This window comes from Haliaeetus leucocephalus, unplaced genomic scaffold (assembly GCF_000737465.1).
Source record: "Haliaeetus leucocephalus isolate CR32 unplaced genomic scaffold, Haliaeetus_leucocephalus-4.0 Scaffold339, whole genome shotgun sequence".
Classification (NCBI taxonomy): Eukaryota; Metazoa; Chordata; class Aves; order Accipitriformes; family Accipitridae; genus Haliaeetus; species Haliaeetus leucocephalus.
Window position 1 is genome coordinate 6,563,964 of NW_010972775.1, and position 25,636 is coordinate 6,589,599.

At 37.0% G+C, this 25,636-nt stretch overlaps 2 protein-coding genes across 4 annotated transcripts in view; one reads left to right on the top strand and one right to left on the bottom strand.

Moving 5' to 3' along the window:
* APBA2 (amyloid beta (A4) precursor protein-binding, family A, member 2) overlaps positions 1-5,688 on the top strand; it is a 48,930-nt gene extending 43,242 nt beyond the window's left edge. For both annotated transcript variants that reach the window (XM_010571744.1, XM_010571746.1), the window contains 2 exons: positions 2,196-2,336; positions 3,710-5,688. In XM_010571744.1, coding sequence (XP_010570046.1) covers positions 2,196-2,336; positions 3,710-3,781 — 213 coding nt within the window. In that variant the 3' untranslated portion in view covers positions 3,782-5,688. The remainder of the gene's footprint in view (positions 1-2,195; positions 2,337-3,709) is intronic.
* The window catches only part of FAM189A1 (family with sequence similarity 189, member A1), a 102,487-nt gene that overhangs the window by 3,457 nt on the left and 73,394 nt on the right, over positions 1-25,636 (bottom strand). The window contains exons 5-11 of one of the 2 annotated variants that reach the window (XM_010571742.1): positions 24,694-24,854; positions 23,976-24,111; positions 17,368-17,443; positions 14,019-14,609; positions 9,800-9,874; positions 8,799-9,127; positions 6,526-6,723 (exon numbers count right to left, since the gene is read on the bottom strand). In XM_010571742.1, coding sequence (XP_010570044.1) covers positions 6,538-6,723; positions 8,799-9,127; positions 9,800-9,874; positions 14,019-14,609; positions 17,368-17,443; positions 23,976-24,111; positions 24,694-24,854 — 1,554 coding nt within the window. In that variant the 3' untranslated portion in view covers positions 6,526-6,537. Of the gene's footprint in view, positions 1-6,087; positions 6,724-8,798; positions 9,128-9,799; positions 9,875-14,018; positions 14,610-17,367; positions 17,444-23,975; positions 24,112-24,693; positions 24,855-25,636 lie in introns of those variants that run through there. The other variant, XM_010571743.1, reaches the window with a different exon arrangement.

Here is a 25,636-nt window from a genome sequence, read left to right on the forward strand (position 1 = left end):
TTCTTTTGGCACATTCTGCTTTTGTCCTTTCAGATTACTGCAAACAATCCCCAACAGCAAGGAGTAAACTGTTATTCTAACAGTGAGTTGAAGTGAGAAGCTTTCTATAAAAGAGAAGATCTATGTAGTACAGCTTATCTTGTCAGCTATATGATTAGAAAGTAGACTACCTGCAAAACAATATATTGTACGTGACTGAAATTCAAGACGCAATTCTATGAAGAGTCCTGATGGTGCCTCTATCTATAAAAGTCCATCAGAAATACTTTATGAACCACAGTAGGTAAAACTCAGCCACTAATGATAACATGGTGGAAGATAAGTCTCACTGCAGGAGAAAGGTTTTTATCAGAAGGCTGAGAAAGGCCTATTATAAACAAAGAATAACTATATATTTTCACTCCCCCTATCAGACAACCTGAACTTTGAGTAAGAAGCGATTTCATTTTTTATAGCATTCTTATTTGTGAAAAGGAATTTAAAGGAAACTGCTAATGCCAAACAGAAAAGTTTCTGGTCAACCACAGACAACGTTTCACCTTCCACATATTGCAGCTTGGCCATCTCCTCACATACTATGTTTCTGAATTAGATTACAAACTCAGCAGCACACAAGCCACATCTTAACATACTCGTATTTAGCTCTGACCAAATAACCAGATCGCAGCAAATAATAATTCTTGGCATATTACTCTAACCATTGACAGTAACTGCAGAAACAGCCATTATTGGATGCTCTAGCACTCATTTCTTTTCCTCCAAGAACAGGTTTTTCTCAGTAAACAAAAGGTAAATCTCAGCATTGCTAAACTCTGCTCAGTTCCAGAGATTCAAGCCATACATTATCTGTCTTATGTGCAGCATAATTTACCAATAATTTCTATCTAATATACAGCTGTCTAGTCTGTCAGGGAGGGCCCTGTCCTAGCACAGATACTGTTGCTGAGGAGGAAACATTCTTTTAAATTCTGAATAGTGGATTGAGATTTTTCTTTCTGCCTGTACATCACACATGTTGCAACCTCAGAATAATTTTAAGTAGCAGTGCCTGTTGGGACTATGCGTGCTGAATGGAACCCTTCTTGTAGAATTATTCTCCTATTGTAGGGGGCATAAAAATCAAAACTTGTGCCTAGGTCTTTACTGGCACCTGCAGCTGCCAGTTGCAACAGCGCCCTGACTTGCCTTCTTCATCCTAAGGTCCCTGTGGCCAGCAGCACTGTAAAACATGGAGAAAAGCAGTGGCTCTGGAGAGCAGAGCACCCTTTTCCAACCTGCACAGGCACAGGAAACAAGTTGTCATACTTCACTATGCTGAGAACAGCCTGTAAAAAGAAACAGAATTTGCACGTTTTGTAGACTCATAGAATGGTTTAGGTGGAAGGGACCTTAAAAGATCATCTAGTTCCAACCCCCCTGCCGTGGGCAGGGACACCTTCCACTAGACCAGGTTGCTCAAAGCCCCATCCAGCCTGGCCTTGAACACTGCCAGGGATGGGGCATCCACAACCTCTCTGGGCAACCTGTTCCAGTGCCTCACCACCCTTATCATAAAAAAATTCTTCCTTCTATCTTTGAGATAGATCTTTCCTTGTATCTTTGTGACCCTTTTGACCGATTGCCAGCTTTCAATATAGAATGTCTGTATGGCATCATCCTGTCCTTCAGACTAAACTTAGTGTTTGTGCGGGGTTAAGGATTAAGCTTTATGTCAGTTTTTTTCCAAGTATGTGAAAAAACTGCTGTTGTAGATTAATTTTTACGTTAGTACTTTTTGTATTTCCCATTGTTCAGAAAGAATAATGTGGTACTTTGCAGAAAGAGTCCAGGTGGCACAATCAGAAATATTTAAAAATCACTTTCTTCTCCTATCCTGACAGTACATAAAACTTCTCTCTCCCCGCTAACTCCACTTTTGCATGGCTGCTACCTGTATCACTGTGTTAAGTTTTTATATATTCCCAGCCCATGAGAATGAAAATAAAAATTGTAATTTGCAGAAATTTTGGAAAAAAAACAACAAAGAAGAAGCCCCCAACAAACCAACATTTGAAACCTCACAGTATTGCTTAATACTTTCCACAAGTATCTCCTGGAATCCTTACAGTGTCACCACTCATTATTATGTGTTAAATCCTAGTAACTGCTACATTATGACATTTCTTAACTTTAATAAACTTTGCTTCTCTTGGCAGATTTGCAGCTTGATGCGAGGTGGAATAGCTGAGAGGGGAGGGGTAAGAGTAGGACATCGTATTATTGAGATCAATGGACAAAGTGTTGTTGCTACTGCTCATGAGAAGATAGTACAAGCATTGTCGAATTCAGTGGGAGAGGTAAGAAAACAGTGTCTTAACACAGTATTAAAATGACACCTGAGTAAACTGGAGTTGAGCACTAATAACAAACAATTAACAGATCATTTTTTGAACAATTAGATGCACATTCACTGCATTTTTCCACTCATTTTCAAGAGTTCCTGGCATGATTCTGAACCTTCAAGCTACTGTTTGAATTAAACTAATCAATTAAGGGAAGAAATCGCTCAAGCATGACTCTTGGCTTATCACTCTACAGCATCTGCCGTAGAAATAAATTAATATTCAAAGAGCTGAGAGATTCAAATTGATATGTATTTTAATAATTTCATTTCCAACTTACCTTGGGAATAAGTTAAGACATCTCTCTCCAGTACTTCTAGAGAAATCAGCAATGAATGAACAAGATCCTCCAGTTTATCAAAATCCCTACTGAATTTAGTGGTAGTATCATACACAACCCTGGCCAGATCTTCCACTAGTTCCTTTGCCAAAAATCAAAGATAGCTTGTTTTCCTGTGGAAAATGATATTTGAAAAATAATACAGAGTACATGCACGTTGGCAGGAACAAAGCTGTAGATTTCAGTAGAACCTCGATGCCTTTATGGTACCTCTTTGCTGCATAACATCTCACTAAAAATATGAGGACAGTATGAAACTTTTTCAGGATGAAGAGACCAAGATGTCAAGGCAGCATATGGCTGGTGAGAGTCTGTATTATCAGTTAGTAAAGTTTATGTTCCTTCTTCTCATGTTGTCTGATAGGTACTTAGAGCTGTTACTACAGTTCTGATGCAACTTTGATTACTTGATGCCTTTAATCCTGTTAGTCTGTAAAATCCCTCTGACACTTATCACAGTACTCCTTTTTAGAAAGAACTTACACTAGCCATGAGAGAACCTGTTCCACCAAACTCTTGACTCACATTTAAATATCAGGCAATAAAGTCCAAGTTTTGTGTTCAGAGGACCATACTGCAGTTAGGAGAAAACATGTACAAAATGACACTCCCACAGGAAAGGAAGATAGAAGACAAATCTAAGTTCAGTTAATACCAGAATGAATTTTCAGAGATGTTTGTGCTGCTTCCTTTTTAAGGGCTGTAATTGGAGTAGGGTATAGCAATAGAAAGCATTTAGGTGTCTTTTTAAGCTATATGATGCATCCTGTTGTCATTTAAAAAAAAACCCGACACACAAAAAAAAGCAAAGACAGCAAACCAGCTTGTCAGAACCAGAGAACTTTGAACTAGAAACCTTGGTAACATTCACATCTATAGAAACCAGGACAATAAATGCACTTACACCCCAGGGACAGACAGATTGGGCCTCATGGATGATTCTAAACTAGTAACAATTCTGTTAATTTCTGTGTAAATCAATTGACAGATTCACATGAAGACTATGCCAGCTGCCATGTTCAGGCTTCTAACTGGGCAAGAGACACCCCTATACATCTAGCATGCGACTCTCTCTTGCAGCAAAGTAACTAAATGATTCCATCAAAGCTGAAGCCCACATAGCTGAAGAAAATTTTGTATTTTGTATGAATGAAAGGCTTTGAAGCTGACCTGAGGACTCCGAACCAAGGAACAGACAGGTGTCTCTGCCTTTTCTCTCCTTCCTTTTTATTTCTTTGCGAAAAAGTGATGAGAAGGATGGTCAAGGACAATAATCACTGACAAAAATCTTTGTAAAACATTTAAGTATTTTGCAACATCTTCTAAACTCTTTTCTCATAGAACTTAAAACATATTTATTTGTAACCTTTATGTGGAGTGATGTATGTATGTCTGTCTTGTTTGATAACACGGTGAATGTGAATATTTGATGAATGAGACTGCAGGAAATGGCAGAGAGAAGCAATTAGAGAAAGTTATGGCTGCTTCCAGTTAAAAAAAAAATCCCAGTCCCATAAAGTGGTCCAATACTGATGGCTTTGCATAATTTTAAAACTGGTGCCGAATAGATGGTATTTCAGTGGAAAGGAATGTGTGCAGTTAAAACTTTTAGATTCTGATGTAAAGAAAACCACTGTAGTACTTGGTATTGTTATGACAAGTGTAACCTGTTTGGCAAGGTGTGAACATAAACATGTAACAAGTGTTTCATATGCTAAATAAAGAATAATTGCCACAAGATTAAAATCAAAATATTTATTTAGATACATATTTATTTTTAATGCTTGTGATTTTTATCATTTAACAGAGTTATTTCATGGATAACTTATTGCACAGGTTGTGTAATGTATGTGTTGGGCTGGGGTTTTTTTCCTTTAATTTTTGCATATTACCTTTTTGTTTATATTAGCTCAAAATGGGAAAGCCATGCTTACCTGTTTCTGTCTTTTATAAAGCATTCTTATTCCTAAGGCAATGTGTTCTGAATGTAAATTGTTTTGACAAATAACCTAGCACCATCACCAGTATTAGAATGTGTGTAGATAAAAAACCTAGTAGTAAAGTTGTATTCCTTATGAGATAAATGTTAATTGGTGTAACTTCTCGTCTAGATTTTTTTTTGGCCAATGCCTTGAAGAAAATACACTGTGACTTAAGAAGCCTTACCATGCAGTAACTAAAGAGCTTTAGATGACTGTACTTCAAGGAGTAGTGTGTTGCATGCAACTGACCTTAGGAAAGAATTAACCTACTATCACTAATAAATCTGAAATAATAAAGGAAGCTTGCTTATCTTGTTTGTTGTGTAAGTTTACGTAATAAAAAAAAAAATCCAAGTAGAAGATCATTTAATTCTTCATCTAAGTGCAGTTGCAAAGGTCACAGATTATTTTTTTTAAAAAGGAATTAATCTCTTGAATTAGGAATTTGTGTATCATTATTATCTTGAGAGTAGATGCTTTCAATTAGCATACCTTGTTGCCACTGGATGTCACTGTAACTTCACATCAATACAGAAGCATGCTATAATTAAAATACATTAAAATGGATGATTCTGTAAAACTTAAACTACCCATCTTCAGCTACATTCCTTTGTGACCTTTTCACAGGATGTCTGCCCAGCTCAGAGTGACACAAATGAAACCAGTATATGATTAAACCTCAAAAGGAAACTAACGCTACTGACAAGCACTGCTGCAAAAATAATTAAAACCCTGAAACGTCAACCTGTGGTAGGTTCTTTATGAGAACCTTTTGTTTAAGGCCTTTCCAATTTCCTCTGAGAGAGCCAGGATGAAGCATGCACTGGAAGACGTTGCTGGCAGACCTGTGTTTATGCTGGTAATCAAATCAGTGTCAATGATACTTACTTTTTGATTATTTTTTTTTTTTTAAGATCAATGTTAAATAAGTCATAAATACAGCAGAACCACAAGGACATGTTTTAGTAATACATTGTCAAAACTACTGATTGGAGTAACAATTCTTTTTGAAAAAATGTTCAAGGCTCTGCTAGATGAAAATTCATCTAACTTCCTATCAGTTGGCATTTGTAAAAAGTTTGTGAAGTATGCTTTTTGGGGAAATGCAAAACTTCAAAGACTTCTTCCCTAATGCATCTTTTGGTCACAACTCACAGAGTACTTAAACGTCAGCTTTCAATAACATACGCTACTCCATTAATAATAAACTCATGAGCATTCAGAACAAAGCAAAAATAAACCACACTGCACCCGTCACCATAATTTAAAAGGGCAACATATTGGGAGGGAGTGGGGGGAGCAGTTTTAATAGGACAGATCAGTTAGCCTGGCATGAAAGACACTGGAAAAATGGATTAGAAGCAGCACTGTATGTGTGTATGAATCACCTTTACATTTCTATCCAAATCAGTTGCTGAAAAAGCAAAGTCCAGAAATACTTTTTATTAAAACACTGATCATAGTTAAAACACTTCGAGGTACATTAAATAAATACAACTTTTAAGTTGTACAGCCGGTCTCTGGCAGTTTTGCAATGGTTTTCAAGAAATGCTAGGCAGCATCAGTAGCATTTCTATAAATACAGTGAAATAAACGCATTTCTGGTTGGGAAAACATTTGTTAAGACTTTACTAATAAATCAGTTAAAATTTAGCAAAAATCAGGGCTGAAATTTACATTCAGAAAAACAGGTGTTCTCCTCCTGCTGTTGGAAAAAAGTGGAATTCCAAAGGAAGACACTTTTTCCTTTTTAAGTCATCCACTATTTGTATTTCTCCCAGTCCTGGTTTCTTCCTTAATTCTCTTTGCTGGAATCACATACCTGCGAATATTATCAAAGGATGGTCTCCCGGCAAACTCCAATTAAACTGTGAGGCCTGTCCCGCTCTAAACTGCGAGTGATATGGGACCTACGTAAGAAGGCAACTGGAGAGCTCAGAGCACCACAGCTCTGAAGATGAAGATCTTCTTGAAATCGCTTTCTAGAGGTATTCACATTCTGCTGGGAACTTGTAATTACCTGTTTAAAAGGGCAGGAATGGAGAAGGAAAAAATGGGGAAAAAAGGGTAAGAAATGTTTTCATTTAAAAGGTTCAGTACCTGAATATTATTTCATTTATCTAATGATGGAACTCTCCCAGAGGAGATGGTGTTTATGCAGCCATCCAGAGACCCTCCCGCTTCTCCTGCTCTTGCAACTGGTCAGGGCTGGGTAGTGGCTACTGGAAGGCACGGTCAGGCTTGAAAGGCATCAGGCCTCGTATCTGTACTGTGGTGTTGAATCAGCAATAGTGCAAACAAGTATTGGTTTCTTTCTGTAAGAATGAAAAGGAAACCTGTGGAAAAGGCAGCAGCTCTGCCTTACAATTGACAAATATAAGTTTGGAGCAAATTAAACTCATCAGTCTCTTTTAGGAGAAAGAGATGCTTCACTGGCTTTGCTGAGGGTGGAAGAGAACTAAAACCTTGCAAGCCTGGTAAACAACCATTTTGGTGTTAATAGAACTGTCAAGCTACTTCACAAATCTGAATTATACAACTATTTTACCAAAGTGACTTCTTAAGTAGATTGCTGGGATGCCCTGGACTTTCACTAATTAATAATGGGTTTTGCCTCAGAAAAATAACTACTAAAATTATTTCTTTACTGTGAAAAAACCGTATGTCTCCCTGGATCTAAGAAATCCACACAGGATAAAAATTGCGCCATTGGTTTCTGGTTTTATGAGCTACATAAACACTCATATTTTTTTATACTGTTTTGCTTTGTGAGTAACTATGGTTTTTTCATTTAAAGAAAATTGTTTTCAACTTTCTAACCTTGAGGATTTCATGACCTATAAATTTTATAAAGCAATAAAAACGTTAGAATTTCATTCCATACTGACACCCTATTGAGCATGTCATGATAGTATTGCTTTTCTGCCCATGTGACTACGGAGGTAACCGATATGGTGCTACTTCTTTGTTCTACTTCACAGGTAGCAAAACCAATCTTACAGCAAGGTTTATTAAATGGTAACCGATACGGTGCTACTTCTTTGTTCTACTTCATAGGTAGCAAAAACAATCTTATGGCAAGGTTTATTAAATGCCTTATGTTTCCTGCTCCACATCAAACTATCTCACATGCTGTTTAAGTGTTATTACGTCCTATTTTAATACTTAGCCAGTCTCCCTCACTTAGGGATCAGCAGACTAATGCCATAGAAATTGCAGTATCTTAGAAGGGGGGCAAACAGTCCCCTAGCCTCTATCCTTAATTGTCTGTCCAGATCTGTGGAAACCCTACAGGCAACCTGAATGCAGTTAGTCAGTGCTAAGAGCATTCTGCTTTTCAAATCTGACAACATAAAAGGATTTTCACTTCTATAGCTATCATTCTGGTAACAATACTAGCAAGAGGTGATTCCTGCAAAAAAGACATATTATTAAACATGCATTAGATAATAAAAGTTGCTGCCACTACTCATTCCCTTGTTTTATAGGATTCCTTCCAAGCCTTGTGTCTGTTTTATTCTCACTCAAGGTGAGAAGATGCATTATTCCTTCATTTGCAAAAGCACAACTTCTCAATTCTTTTTCTTAAAAATAGCAAGGGTCATTATCATTCTTCTGGCCAGGAGTAAGGGTAACTGCACTGTTCTGTTTCGATAGATCATGGCCCTGCTTGTGTATCTACCCATTCTTTTCAGCTAATAGCTTATGCTGTACAAATACAGTTGCCTGAAAAACCCAACAGATCCAAGTCAGTTCCGTCTGTCTCCATATGTAAACACAAATTCATGTGTGGAACAATCACAGGTGCAGAAAGACATTGTAAATAAGAGAGGATGATTATCAGTGTGTAAATCAGTTCCCTATAGATCTCCTACAATATTAGTAGGTCCAGCTGAAAATTTTAAATGTATTTATGAGTGCTTCAGTGTAAAATGCATTGATGCCCAATAAATATAAACTTATTTCTTACTAAAGCTGTGTTACTATAAAAGAACTTTTGTAGAAATTGTCTGAAGTACTTAATACTTTAATAACATTTAAATAAGGTATTTGTCTATCATGGTTGAACAAATCTTTAGAACATAATTGGCCTACCTGGTCTATAATATTGGCACTGAAGATGGCTTCTTCCATGTGTCTCTCATCAGATTTTATTACCGATCGTATGCTGTTTACTACGTGACGTACCTCTGGAGGGAGATTACAGTTTGAATGTTCCAAAAATTTTGCCACTAAAATTTTTGTGTCTTTATAGGCCTTAAGGTCCACTAAAGAGTGTGGCCGCTCTTTTGAGACTGTGTGCAAAGCCTTTGGCTTTAGGTGTAGATCAATTTTCCTTGTATCCCTCTGTTTTCCAGCTGGTAGGAAACTGCTCAAAGAATGCTGACAAGCAGAGGCAGCCATACGAGAACCAGAACCAGGAACTAAAAAAGGGGGGGAAGAATATCTTTAAAGTAATAGTTAAAAAAAAGAAAAGAAAAAAAAAAAGGCAAAACAAATATTGTCACAGAAGTTTTTACTTTCTCATAAAATGTCTATTTTGTCTGAAGAATAACAAAAACATGCAATCAAGAAAACTCTGCAAAATGGGTAATTTTAACTAGGGGTCAAGAGTTAAGACTCTTTCCCATGATCAAGAAGGACTGCATTTAGGATGAGTGGGTGGGTAATTAAAGTACTTCATATATCACAGATGTTTTTGTTACCTCTACTTTCAGGGACTTCAGCTGACATTAATGATAAAGGGGAAACGCCAGCTACTCAGTGTTACATGTGTAACTTGTAATGTTTTAGGCCCAGCCCCTCCCCAACTTTAACGATAAAGTTCCCCTTATTTCTAGGCCTTGGAAATTATAAGCAGTGAGTAATACAAGAGAGATTAATAAGAAATACAGAGACAGCAAAAATGCTGAACTAAAACAGAGGACTTAATTTGCAGCATTTATTTTCACTCAAAGGCTAGTTCTGTCAGCACCGTACATCATATATGTACACTATTAGTGATTTTTCTGCCCCAAATTTTCCAGAGCTTGTGTATCAGAAGCTTGTAGTTATTTTTAAAACAAAAGATCCTGCTTTAGAAAAATGATCCTCACCTGTTTCTAATGTAGCTGGAGATAATCCTGCATCTTGACGCTGGCTACATACAGGAGTCCAGGCACAATTATCACCTTTAACCAAAGACAGAGAGACAGAAAGAACACAATCAACTCCTGCTATCCTCTGCCCAAAGCAAGGAAAAATACATTGGAATCTTTTATTATCCCCTTTACAGAATTAAACTGCTCAGAAGAAATACTACTTTCAAGATGTTCATTCCTAAAGAGAGCTACTATACATAGAAATGTCCTATAAGCTGTTAAATAAATCCAAATAGATATAGTTGCTGCTTGATCGTTTCCTCTCTGTTACACAGCTATCAAATCCTAAATATTTCGGGCCTCAGCGCTGAAGCTACGGAAGGCTCCTTGCTAGGGGCAGACCTCAGACCTTCCTATTATTTCCTTGGCAGACAGAGTTTCTTTTAGAAAATATGAAAGACACGAAAGATGAATCCCTCTTATTTCTACAAAACCAGCATTTTATTCAATATTTCTACCTCCTTTTAAAATAATTCTCATTCTTTGCAGGACAAATGCTATCCACCACTGATTAAATTAATGGGTAGTGAACACTATGGTTCCTGGTGATCCAATCAATAGTAAGTGGTTACAGAGCATCTACAGACAGCTCCGGACATAGTTGCCTTCTAATGACAAAGTTTCTGGGATGCCAGCACAAGGATCAATGATGATGAGATCACACTATACAGTAATTACCCCTGCAGTCTTTTTGATTTCAAGCTTGTGACAGTCAAGATGGAATAATCCTCACATTTATGCTAAGGCTGTTTACATCTGTTTCCAAGACTGAAAACTGTTTTGAACTTCTAGGTAGATTAGAAGAGGTTTTCTTCCATATCTTCAGGGAAAGTTTATGATGAAAAGCTGGTATAATCCTCTCTGGTAGAGTGAATACTTAAATGAAGGAAAACAAACGTAAGATGCTACAAACATAGAAAATCTGTAAGAAATTAAGAGAGGCAGCTTCTATTCTGTCTTTGGTTTGCTTTATTATGCAACACATGAATCAGAGCATGCTTATTTAGAGGAGACACTTCAGAGGTTCTGTCTTCCCATCCATTATTATACTGCTTAATGTACTCGCGGCACAGTCAAAACTACACCACTAGATATTATCCTGAATTATCTGGAACACAGACACTATAATAATCACTCGGGCACTTAACTGATATAGCCACATAGTCTATCATATTTGATTAAGTTTATTTTAACAAACATCAGTGCTGTAAGTCGATTTTGGCCTCCTTTGCTATGATAAACTTTATAGGGAAAAGACAGAAAAAGGTGCAAACTACTCATTTCTGTGTAATTTTTTTTAAGAGGGAACTATTTCTTACAGAGACTGTATGTGACCCCACCATACTTACACTGTCCAGGGACTACACAGTGACTATAAAGGCACCTATTAAACTAAATTTTCATCTATAATTTCTCTACTAGGAATGACAGATATTTCAAAACAAATAAGCAAGCTCACTTTCAGCATTAAAGGATTAATGGGAGAATTATTGACTATACATACCATAAAGACCCCATCACGTCAAGATGTGCTTGAAGCACATGAATTTTTTATTGACCTAAAAGCCCAGAGTTTTATGCCAGTGTTAAAATTTCCAGATTACTAATTTATTAGATCTCATTGCTGTTGTGTCACTACGCTGTTGCACATGTGTAACATCCCTGTGTCAAATAATTTATGTTCCAAACCATGTGCAGTGCAATCAGAGTAATATTCAAGACCCATTTAAAAAACTACGCAGTAAATTTCAAGGTTGCACTTCTAAATCTCTTCATGCTGACTTGTATAGGGAGGTTAATCAGAAGATAATAATTTTTCTTAAAGTAGAAAGACCGAGTCCTAAGACAAAACCAAACCCCACTTACCAATCTGACCCCTGTATTTTCCCGTTTGTGAACGTGCCTGAAGCTCCCCCACCCCGCAGTTCTCCAAAATCCGCAGTATGTCTCTTACATGAGTTATTAGTATTAACAACACATAGTTACAGCTCTCTCTTTCATATGGTAAGTCTATTTGACTGGTTCTTCTCCTCCAGGATGATTTTAAAAAATAAGTGTATGTTACTGAAAAAAACCCAGACATTTTTCTTCTGGGCTGGTTAGCTGGTGGAGCTCAGTTGGTTCCCTTTGTCTTTGCCTACTGTTCAACTCTCTGGATACATTTTAAAATTCTGCAGTGAATACCAATAACCAGTCATGAAAAATCTCGATCAAATACCTTTTTAAAGTTATAAAGACTATAAAGAACTTCAGCTGTGTGTCACAGCTTAGGAAAAATAAGCTTCAACGCTGCTACAAACAGCCGGTACATGTTATTAGAATTCTGCTGCTTCTAACCTATGTATGATTTCCAAACAAAGTTCTCAAAAAGTAGAGGAAGGAGAAGTGATGTGAAGTTGTGAAAACCTTCACAGAGTAAAAATTTTGCAAACTGTAGTTTGCCAAACATAAATGAAAGAAATATGCACATCTAGACTCAATTGCTTCCCTAAAAGATTTCATTTTAAAGAGTCTTCTGTAGGCAGCAAAAGAACGGCAAACTAGGTCAGCACAAACACATTCCCTCAGAGTTACCTCTCTTGCTCCCCTCTCTGCTGTGTGTGTCTCAGTATCTCTAGAACCATCTCTGCTCCTTTATTACAATCTTTGCTAAGCCCAGTTACATCTCAGTAATGTTCAACCCCTGTCCCTCAACTCATGTAGGGCTAAGAACTTGGAAATTAGTCAGAATAATTCCCAGAATGCCACTTCTCCAGAAAAGATGATGGATGTATTTAGGACATGTTACAAATGAAGGCAGAGCATCTGTTCTACCAGGTGTCCCAGCAGTCAGCTAGAACAGTAGCTATGGCTGCCTACAGTAATCTCTCTCTTAAACACTACTCAAAGAGCATATGGAGCACAATATTGAAAACTTGCAGAGCGTGATCCAGAAGAGAAAGGGCTGTTCTTCTTGTCTTTGGCACAGTAGAAAGGATTCAGAAATTCCTACTTACTGTCTGCACAGCAGCTTCATAGCACGTATATCCTAGCAGAGTAAATTTCATAAAATAAATGCAGACTTCTAGATTAAAGATTCACTTTTCCTGGACAGGATGCTGAGGCTAGATTTCTAAAGGTAAAAGACATTCAATTATTGAGCTATGTATGAGGTCTCTGAAATTCACAGAAACAGAATAATGATGCAAAAAGTGTAATAGCACCAACAGTAGAACCACAATAGAACCATCATCTTCCTAAATGAAACCAGTTATTTTCAGCATTTTGTCTACTTTTGTTTTGAGCTAGTCACATGATTCTTCCTCTAGATCCCTTAGAAAGCCCAGTGAATGCATCTGTAACAGCGTGATCTATGACATCTTACAAAGCCTTTAATCTTTACTTTCAAATGGCTTCTCCAGGTTATCCCTTTGAACCTCTCTGAACAGCTTACCTCCTTTTGTAAAATGTGCACTTTTCAAACGGTTTAGACAGTTCTACATTCCCGCTATTATTTAATCTACCAAATCAAACATTTTTTTTCGACTAACAAGCAGATATTTATGAAGATACACTGTTCAGCTAACGTCTCCTCTCCCCTACTTGTCTAAAAGGAGAGTCATAGAAGATACTTATCCACAACAGTCACAAGCTTCCCTTTTAATTTATCATCTTGTCACATGCCTCATCTTTCATTTCTTTGTCCTTTAAAACTTTTCACCGTACACTCCAACTTGCCACTACAGAGTCACACTCTGACTGCCTCTGACGTACACCAATACTGTCAATGTCAGTGTCACCTTCAGGAAACACAACCTGCTGTACTGCAAGCATGACAGCTCAGTTAATTGTTTCCTAAATAGACACCAGCTACCATTCAACTTCTTAGTTCAGCTTCTCAGTATAACAGTAATAGAGAGGTGGATGCATCTACTCAAGAGATCGTTTTCTGAGCAGTGCAGAAAGGCCGGTATAATTTAGAAAAGCCAAAAATAATTTCACTCTTTCGCTTTTCTCATTTCCATTCTTCTTAAAAATTTTCAAATCTAGAAAATGCGCATGGAACTAAACCCTTCACACATAAGTCAACCCTCATTGGAATGTTTCATATAATTTCCAGCAGCACCAGTTACTGCGTAAATCACATGCCACTCATTCGTTCCATGCTCCATCAGCCTTGTGGTACTACACCTACCTTCTGTAGAAGACGAACATGATACAGGGTCACTAGTTGATCGGACTATATTTGAAATTCGGTATTTTGTAATATGATGCTGCTGGACAGCACTCTCGTGGCCACTCGTGTATGATGAAGTATTTGCGGGCCCAAAACAGGGAGAGGTCTGGGAAGGGACAGGAGGCTGGCTAAAGTCCACACAGCAGATTTTCTTTTGCTTCAAAGGTGGCAGGGCATTGCTTTCTTGAGCAGAACTCTGCAGTCCTCTTTCTGAGGGGCTGAAATTCTCTGAGGAACAGTCCAAGGACCTGCCATGGGCATGGTGCTTTTCCTGTCCTTGAGACCTGTCTGTAGAGGTTCGGCTGTGGGAACTGTCATCCTCATCAGGAAAACCCTCTGAGTGAGTTCGGTGGAACCTGCAGCGGGTGCTGTAATCCAGAGTGCTGGAGCTCTGGTCCGTAGCCCCTTTGGGGGTTGTACAGTAGGGAGAAAGATCTGCAGAATGGAGAGATCCTTGAACTTCCAGCGAACAAAGATCTTCAGAGGAGTAGCTACAGTCTGGGATATCAACAGCTTCAGAGACCATCAAAGAGGTGCTCTCAACAGAAACTGCAAAACAAGAGGTTCAGAGAAAAATAAAGACTTCTTGCCCCTCTCCCATTCCCCCCACCCAGCCCTGTTTTCCATATACTGATTTAAATTTCGTAATTGGCAAGTACATCAATAATTACTCAAAAGCTTTCAGATGACAGAATGCCAAAGCAAAAACGACTGAAGTCATTTACTTGTTTCTAGTGTCCTTCAGCAAAGACAATTTGTGCTGTCCTTGAGTATTTTCTTCAACTAATAAGCATACTTGAGCACTGATACCAAAGTATTATCTGTAACTACATTTGGACAGGAACAACTCTTTCACTGATTTCTCTGGTAAACAGTGAGAGATTGCCCATGGTAGAAAAAGTATAACTTTACACAAATGCTGAAAAAACATGGCTCTCATCACTTTTAAACCTATCACTACTGTCAATATTAGCTTTGCACCTAACACTTCTAATCAGTCGTAATTTCCCTGAAGCAGATATCTAAGTTCTTTATAAATGAGAATTCATCATCATATAACATCTCTGGTACACGCAATATGTGACACAGATACTTCACATAGAAGCTAAACATTCTATGCAAGGTCACATCATTTTTTAAGCCCTTGGTATTAAAAATTGAGATTGTTATCATTTCCTCTATCATGTCTACAAATATATGTTATGGATGAAAATGGCCCCTTGTATAAAAATAAGTATTTGGCTCTGAATTATTCCCAAAGTCATGACAAAAATAAAGAAAATAAAACTAGACAATCCAGTCTCCAGGCTCCAATAATACAGACAACACTCTTCCCATATCAGACTGGAATTCCTTGAAGTCCTACATCTAAAATCAAAATATTTACAAAATACAAATCACATAATTCTATTCAGTTCAGGAGCCTCTGATGCCCTTTTTTGCATAACAGCTGTTGCTAACCATATTGATGAAACAAATGTATTTTGACTGTTTTGTTCAGGAATAGAAAAATAGGATCTTTTAGTGAATTTGAGAACGTTTGTTAAGTGCCCCCATCTTTTGGGGTCTAGGAAGCAGAAAGCTTCCTACAGTACAGGGAAATTAACTATCAAAATGAAAATCAAATATTCATGAGGGTGGATTTTAAGAAGGACATTTTCTTTCTACATAAAATGAATCACAACAACTATTTTCTTTTGGAGCTTCCAGGAAATAAATTTGTAACACTTACAAAGTAAACATACCATTGCCAAAAAGGATGTAATAACCAATAATGGAAATATATCTAAATATCTACATTATGCTAAAAATGCATAATATGCCCTGTTTATTATCTGTTAGATGCAAAGCTGCAGTGGTTTATTGGACCATTTATATTTGTGATGAGTCCCCAGATATTTTTTACCTAGTTAGATAATTCTTTGCAACATATTCCCTTAACTCAAGTTTTGAAATATCTATTAAGTTTGTATGGACTAATGAGAGTATCCAGCTTGTGCCTGTTTACAGAGCACAGATCTTCACTGTTCAAAACTCTCTGATTTGATTTATTTGATTAAACTCGTGTGTGGCTGGTTGTACCATTTGCTACCTGGACTTAAGGGCCTTAAACTGTATTTACAGCTTCTTACTATTTTACTCTTCCACTAGTGTGGTTTTTCTGGTACTACAGACAGCTGGAGGAGGGGCTTGAAGCAGATGAGAATGCATGAATAAAATGTGCCTAGTTCCCTTTCATGTGCACAAAGCACAATATGTAATGTCAAAACCCTGGCTTGAGAGCTGGTCCACTGCTTCCCAATAGTCAAAACTCTAGCACTGGACTTAAAATTTAGACTTTCGTATGTGGATGTGAAGTCCAAATGTACTTGCGAACTTTAGGAACTAGCTCTGTAGGCACAGCCCTTGTTAACAGCAGCACTTAAAAACTCAGTTGCCACGCTCCATTGCAGTTGTCAAACACCAGGATTTTAAAAGCAAAATTAATATTTAGCAGTAGTTAAAGGTGACCACTGGTGGCTCTGGAAACTGAAATCCTTCTTCATGGAACAGGTACTTTGTGTGTGTAGGAACAGATGCTCCTCGCTAATCTGTTAGACTGCCAGTCCCATTCTGGATGCTAGGCAAGAGAGGACTGTTTCTATTTCTTGGATCACTCTGCCACCACCTCTTTGCCCCTAAGTGTACTAACTGAGAACACCTGCCAGTCTATTCATTAATACAATATGAATATCATGTGGAAAAAGTATTTAATGGAAGTTTTCCTAGAATAATTATTTCATGCAGACTGCTCAACGTCGCATGATCCATTGAGGCTGTAATGTTTAAAAAGCCCTCCGTATCACCAGACATGGTAAGGAGGCCTATTCTGGGAACTTTTAAACTTTAAACAAACGGGCTCTGTGCTGCTACTCATCAACTTGCATTCACAACATCTATGCTTCAGGCAGCAAACTTCCTATTCAGGCTTCTGGAAGCCATGCAGGAAACTACTAGATAGAGAAGGCATGTGGACTATCAGGAAGGCACCTGTGGTTGCTGACAATGAGAAACAAACTGCTGGTTATATATATGACTCTTCAAAAAGAAATGTCTGTTGCCGTATCTGCCTCAAAGAGCTTTGCTGAGCAAAACTGTCCTCTGCATTTCCAGCCACATCAGTTTATGACTGTGAAAAAGTTCTTACTGTGAACAATCTGAAAGCAAATCCTTCTTTCTCCATTGGGAAGAGCAGAAGAGAAGTAAAAGTCCACTCAAAAATCCTACTATATCTTTCTCAAGCAAACAAACACAATGCTGTGATCACCTTGTGTGCTGAAGTCCAGGGTTCTGTTCCTCTCACCCAAGCTTGATTCGGATACTTGCTGATCAGTACCAGTGACCTAAATGAAAATTATAAGGAAACGGCACATTAATCTGCAATTTACCAAAACAAAGATTAGCACTGATGATCCTAAGAACATACGTGACAATGTGAAATAAATACCACATAAGCTGCTATTTAGACTGAAAGCTATTTAAAGATACAGTATTTTACAGTGTCTTTGGGTCAGGAACAAACGCAAGGCAAAGGAACATGCTTAAAGCAATTTTTCATTTTTCCAGAATCTACAAGCTAAATTAATCTTGAATTCACAGGCAGCTGGGGCTGCAGGCCCACATTACAAAGGTTAATGTCTGCACTGCTTAAAACTAATGGTTTTATTACAAGCAATCTTTTTTTCTACAGTCTGCATTTTTCCATGTTATGCTTTTTTCCCACCACATTTTATCACCCTAAAATATGATAGAGAACAACAGAAACCATAAAACCAAGCACAAGTGCAGTATTTTCCTTTGGTTATTTGCTGAGATGTTAACACCTAATGTATTTTTAAACCCTATCACATCATTGCCACCCAAGGTGGCTGATGCAGGGTGTTCTCCAGCCTATCAGAGATTGCTGAAGGGAGATAATACTATCACCTTTTTTCTGAAAGGATGGATCTAAGTGGGTAACTTCCCTTCACTTTTGAGAATCATGTGAACAAAATACAGAATCAGTCTTGCTAGAAAGACTTGATCCATAAACACCTAAAATTTAGGTAATTTTCTTTCTACTGATTTTAATAGACTTTGGATTGGACCTTGTTGCCAACCTCATTAGATTTTTAGCAGTTCTTTGGGATCATGATTATTAAAAAAATGATTCCAATAAATAGCTTGGTAACAATAAATGAGAAAAATATAAGAGGAAAAGTCAAAGGGAATGAGATTGATATCATCTTTAGCAGAAAGCATTATGTCTGCTTCTGTCTGTAGGACCACAATTAACTAGTAAAAGCTTATTACAGCTGGTGACAGAGTCTAGAAATAACCATCAGTCACCTCTGTGAAAACCTTTTTGTCAAGAGCTTAATTTGTATCTGGCCTTCTAAAAAATTGAATGTGACACTATTACTCTGAAGCTATTAAGGAAAGAGCTTCCAGTGCATATGCCAGTGTAGATTAATGCACATGTATATATGCATAACTTACTGTGCTCACTAATTTAAGTCTAAGGCTTAGCAAATACAACTCTAAACAAAAAAAGTACCAGAAATACTTTAATTCCGCAATAATAGATGGATAGAGGACTGGGAATGAAAAGTGAAATCACTTGTATTTTTAAACAACTTGCTTGGAAATTTCTTAAAGGGTCTTTATTGAAGCAGAATATCTCATCTGTGGTAAAAAAAATTAGTGGTGTCACTTTAAGTTGCAGACCATTCCTGGAAACTAACTGTGGAACTGCTGGGAACTAACTGGAAAAGTAAGAAGTGTTCTCAAATGCTCTTTATTGCTGGAGAAAATTCAATCGACTAAGTACATTTTGGAAGAAATAATATAATGTTTTAAGGGTGTTTGTTTCTTTTTAAAAGTCTAGGGGTTCTTTTTAAATCTGAGTGGTTTCATAGATTCTTAATCATTGACAGGAAAATATCTGCTGAATATTTTTGCTGAAATGTTTATTGACCTTCTACATTCTCCCAGTCACCTGGCAGCTGTAGTGACATTGTCTAGTACCTATACAAGGGCCTAGTACCTATGAGTTACGTGCAAGGCTGAGGTTTTGGCAAACCTGTACTAATGAAAAAGAACCATCTGTAGCTTTGATCGAGTAAATTTAAAATAACAACAACATTATTACACAGCATACAAAGCAAATTTAAGGCTTGTGAAAAAAGCTAGCTTAGCAATTCTTGAAATAAAAATATTGCGTCTCTCTCTAAAACCTACGCTATTTTATAGGCAGAAGAAAGACATACATTGTATTACAATACCTTATTTTCCTATTACACAAACACTTCTAGATTACAACAGTTCAATCTTCATGTCTGTTTTTTATTTATTCTCTGCTTAGTTTGCCAAAGGGAAGAATTATAGCATTGACAGAATTTTTTGACCTGGTAATAAGACAACTAAGCTTATTTGACACAAGCCACAGAGCAGCTATCAGTACTCTGCTTTGACATCTTGTTGGAACAGACCCTGTATTCCAACACAGGCAGGAGACAAACTATTTTACCTTGCTGTTAGGTGTTAATACTGAGAGTTCTTCAGCTCACCTAGGGTAAGGAGTCATGCCTTACTCAGGGAAACTACAAAGAGGAACTGTTCTCAGCAGTCTCCTCCATGCAGTGAGATTTGGATCAGTCTTTCACATCCTTTGGAATTTCGACAGACACAAAAGCTCAGCCATCACACGCCACATTCCTTCTCAGGCTCTGCCTCAATCTCAGAGGCTGCTACAGAGGCTGAAAACCCTGCAGCAACATACCTAAAGACATGGGGCTGCATAAACAAGATAACATGCTTAGAGGTGACTCCTTACTAGGTGAATCAAAGGACACAGCCTCTCAGCTTAACTTCTGGATGCTTGCTTATATACTGCAGACCATATTGTATTATGGTTTTCTCTAATTACACCTGCTGGAAATGAAAAAAAAACCAAAACAACAAACCTCACAACCAAACCCCAACAATATGACAAATAGATGGGACAAATTTACACACAGAGAAATTGCTTCTTGATACCAAATGGAAGACTGTGAACATTCCCCTCTATATAAAATCCCCCACATACAAAAAAGCACTCCTCATCTTTAAGGTTTATCTCTCAAGGGCCTCATTGATAACTAGCATCCTTAATAGTGGGAAAACGAGAGATTTCAAGATTTCAGGCATGCAGAAGAAATCAGGGATATAATTTGAATTTTGGTTTCTTCTACTTTTTTTCAGTATTTAGCCATATTTTGCAAAACATAAGCCATTTAAAGTTATCTGATCAATGTGTTAATATTTCCTTTTCCTTCCCTTGTTCCTTCTCCATTCACAAGAATAGTTGCTCAATGTATCTCATATGCATTTGGAATTGATTAACCTTCTTGCCTGGGGGAAGGAGAACCATGGTTTTAATTGTAGGAGGTAACACTGACAATTTTTATTAGTCAGGTCAAAGTTTTGGTTCACATAGGGATGGCACATGGTTTCATACATGTTCCTGCACAACCTAGGGTAACAAAACCTTATTGACTTGCACATCCTCAGACGTAAAGCTGATAAATACAGTCACTAAGCTATCAATAGGAAAAGAAAACCCATGCTTTTAACAAGCCTGCACAGCCTACAGGTTAGTAAACCTTATAAACAGTCACTGGTATAATTCATGCAGAACCCTGATTTGTTTGTTCATGTCTTTTCTATATCCTAATCAATACTTTGCATAGAAAACAGTATGAAAAACACTTTTTTTCATAGTCATAAAATGGGAATTCCTAATCAGTACAGATGACAACAGTGATTTTTACTTAGATGCAACCACTAAATTAGCACTGAGATTTGTTGTCCATGAAATGCATGAAATATTGAGTCTAATTTGATACAATTTAATAAAATTGTAAGTACCTCAATCCATTTAAAAACAAACAAAACCTATTGCTTGATGCTCAGTAAGAGGTTTTACAATTATGACATTATTACATAATGGTTCCCAGAAGCACTTCTGTAGCTAAAGCTCTGCCATGATTTCCATTGCAAAGTCTGCCTTTGAGGGATTTATAAATCTAGTTATTTCAGTTCATACTGTACTGCAGCTTGGTGCATATTATATGGGAGCATTTGCATCATGTAAGAACTCAGGGCTCCATTTTGTTTCTTTTGTAGACCTAAAACTGTCTTAGACTTTGTCTCCATTCCTCCACTGACTGCAAAAAAATACATCAGGGCTTTTGTTGTCAAGAAAAGTATATGGCTACAAAGTCGCTGTGTTGGCTTTAGTTAGCATTGCCAGTGTACTTCACTTCTGATACTCAGCACCTGTTGTTATTTTGCTCCTACAAGTTCTCTGAACCAGAAACTACCTGGCATGTATAAACTCACTCCTGGTAAGAAACTGTGTAATTATCACCATTTAGAAATTAAAAATCACCACTCATTTTCACTTGTGATTAGAACAAACACTTCTGGAACCCAGGTGACCAGAGATGAATAGGCAAGGCACTGACACTGATCCCAGATGCCAAAAAATAACAGTCAATACATCTACTTATTAAAGCTCATGCTCTTCTTGCAAGAGCATGACTTTGCTGCTTTAAGTTATGTTGTGTTAAATTATATTTTTGTTATATGCTGGTGCTATTGTGCTGCTGGATGTCGATGCTCAAGCAAAGTGTAATCCTAACTACAAGAGTGCTCAAAGTGATTTTTGTGCTTAAGTATAAATAGACACTTTTCTAAACCTTACTTAGTACCACATACGAATTCTTATCACAGATATGATCCTCCTCTTTCCCCTAAAACCATGTATAATTCATACTGCTTTTGCCAATTCTTTTTTTTAATCACTCAAAAATATCAACTCCTCCAGAGCTTGCAGGTTCCTCTGAGTTACTGTAAAGCAAAAAGGATGGAACTCAAATAAAAAATATTTTACAAAGGAGATGGCCTTGGAAACTCCAATTTTGCTGTTCAGAAAAGAATTTCACTCACAAGCAGTTTATAGTGATTCATTTTATTATAGCCAAATAAATCAAAGGTAGTGGAATGTTTGGCCTGTTTATTGTGGCAGGTGGTGGAGGGTATGACTCAAGGCAAGGACTAGAAGAGTTGTCAGAAGCTGCTTTGTCAGTCACAGAAGCTGCAGTCAGGCATATCTTGGCAGTTTTTTAATTGAATTTTTTTTGAGGACTGTGCATCCCAATGTTCTTTTTTTCTCAGACACTTGTCTTATTAATTATCTTAATAATCTTCTTGTGTATAATAGTAAAAAATTATGTAGGTTTTATATAAGTATTTTATAGTTTTGTGGTCTCAGTTGTGGTTTCCCCTAGCAAACTTTACAGTGTTGTACTTTGAGGAAAAGCAAAGTACTCTCCTCTGTAATGTGGGTGCAGTTTGGCAACCTGAACACACATATTTCCACAGTGCACTATTAACAACTGATAAGCAATATCTAGAATGTTTGACTCCTTGAGTTTTTACTGAGGCCTGCAAGACATTACAGTTTCTAAAAGCCATTTTTAGTATTTTCCTATTTGTGACAGCTGATTCAATTATCACAAATCACTTCAAGCAAAACTGCTCAGCTTAGCTTTGGCTGTACATGCAGATACATTGTAATTTTAGTTCAGTTGAGTTGACACTGTGCAGTAAAAAGTAAAGCAAAAAGCATAATGTAAATATTTGTCTGAAGTATACTGGATCCTTTCTCAAAGTTCAGAATACAGGTGTTACGCACTCTCAGGAGTATCTGTTTCTGCCATATAACAGAAGAAGCTATTAAAAGCTGTAACAGCCAAAAGTATAGGAAGAACACATCCCTAGCCTTTCATCATTCAAATCTTTGCCCCGTTTGGTTTCTTAGCAGCTAACATAACAGTGAAGCAGGCATCGGCTTCTAGCACTTGGGCACCTGATAGGAGCCTCTTTATGGAGGCTGTATCTTACAGCTACTAAAGCATAAATTTGGCACTGAGTTCAAGGCATCCTGTCAAGACTAGAGCATACCATTACAAGAAACTATACTATTACCAGATGATCCCAGTACTTTTCCAGAACATGATCTGAAATCTGACATAAGTGGAGGACTGCAAATGGGTATTTTTAACTTTGTGAATCTGAGGTTATTTACAGCGATTTTTGTTAGGAATTTCCAAGTACATGTTCTACCTACACATAGTTTAAAATGGGAATTCATAATTATCTTGGCTCAGATCACACGTAGAGCAAAACCGAATGTCCCATGAGCTCTATGCTATATACACACACACACAAACCTACAGAAGTTACTGCATTACATGTCACAAGACACACAGTTATCTTTTTCCTTATTAAACCTACACTGTTGTACTGAGCTCCAACTAAAAGTAGTATATTAAAGTGAGGCAAATCCACTATCATCAGTAGTTAGAATGAAAAATACAACTGTAGGGGTTTTTTAAGAAAATAAACCTGCTTCCTAATCAAGATTTCTTGTTACTTATAGAAATTAAGAAGTGTAATCTCATTTTAAAAAATCATTATCTTTTACAATTAAGGAAAAACACTGTGCTTCAGTGACTCCAATCCATTATTCTAGGCTTTTGTTACTGACACTCCAGTATCATACAACTTTTTTTAATGGATGATACCAGCTGAAATACTACTACTTGCATAAGCATTTGCCCAAACATGCACAAAAACATAAGGAGAATACAAATTAAGGAAAATTTGTTAGTTAAACCCTTTTAAAGAGAATAGTCTGAAAAATGTTTAAAGAATATAAATATTTTCTAATATTTTCTCCCAAAGTACAATTAACTCCTAAATTATTTTAGATCATTACATTGATCTAAAATTGTTTCGCATCATTAAAATGTAAAGACTATGTAAAGAACTTCCTTTGCTTTTCCTTACCTGACTGGCAGGCATTTCTCCCATCACTGCCTCATAAGGAGGGGGCAGCTCAGTTGGATACAGCATTCCTGGGCTGTTAATGGTTACTTCATATAAAGCACTGAATGGGGAATGAGGAAAGTCCAAATGGAGACCTCTGTTTAAAAATACAAACAAGCAAACTTAACTATTAAAAATGGCATTGGATTTATTTGGTAAACTATTACCTACACCACAGTGATGTAGAGCATTCTCTGAATTCAAAGCCAAAATGCTACAAAGAATTATATTGAAAAAATTTACTAGACAACCAAAATGAAGCCCTCATTCACAGGGCAGCTTCAAAAATTGTATTTCCTTTTGGATGCCAGCCATCTCTACCAGCCCGTTTTGCAGTCATTGATGTCCTTCACTACTCCACACTAATAAACATTACTGAAATGATTTCTTTAGAAATTTAAATCTCATATTCAACTTCAAATGCATAATGTTAACAACTATGAAAGGATTACCTATAAGCTGATCTCTGCTTTAAGTTCAGATATTGTTATCCTTGTCTTATCTAAGTTCAATCAGTTCTCTATTACAGCAGTGCTTTAACATTAATATTTCCAGGTGCATCCTAAAAAATTTGTAAAAAATTTATGTAATCTCTCAAGAAAAGAAGCACTTTGAAAGAACTTCTTAGTCTGTAGCTCAGAACTATGCAATGACTGAAACTATAGGGAAGAAGAATCACCTCTGTGCCTCTATCACTGGTGTGCAGGTATATTCTGGTGGGTAGTAGGGTGGAGGCGGTATTGGTGGTATGAACTCATCAAAATCCAAAGTCTGATGCAGTATAGTTCCATGTGGAGTCATGCAGTCAGGATTGGTAGAATGTGGTCTCTGTGGCAGAAACTGAAAATGAACAGGTCAAGTTTCTTCAGATGGTAGAAACATCATCACCAATAATAAAAATTTTAATGAAAGGTCAGTATTAGCAACCCTGACCAATATCTAATTTCATTAACATCCATACTGAAATGAGACTCTTCTGGGACTGTAAGAATACTTGAGGTCAGTAAGGATTGTGAGTCAAATTGCCAAAAAATGCCAAAATGAGGTTTTACACAGACAGAGAGAGGCCTGTGCCTCAAAGTTAGTCTTAGGATGCAGAACACAGACATTTAAGATTAAATAGCTTTTCAATAAATACTTATACCTTGTAATACAATTTTATTAAAGCACTACATAATCAGCTGTATTTTAATAACTGATGAACAATAGATACAACTACTAAAATAACTACTTGCATGTTTTTGTTTCCAATTTGAAATGCCTTGTGCTTACAGAGAAAAAAACCCAACCTCACTCCCCCCAAAAATCCCTAAATAAAACAAACTAGGAAAAAGCTACCACATATTAATTAAATTTTGAATAAGACAACTACCAATATCCCACCTGTTTTTCACTTCCAAAAAAGGGGCCATTTATAACTTTCTTTATCATTCTTGTAAAATAAAATATTCTTAATAGCCATTTGTGGTTTGGTGATACAGACACTGCACACTTAAATGTGGTATAAAGGTTTTAAGTACTGGTATGAAAGAAAAACATTTATTCCATATAAACATCTCAAAACCAAAAAGAAAATAACTACACTGAATAATAAAAAGTAATCATACTGAGAACTATTGTCA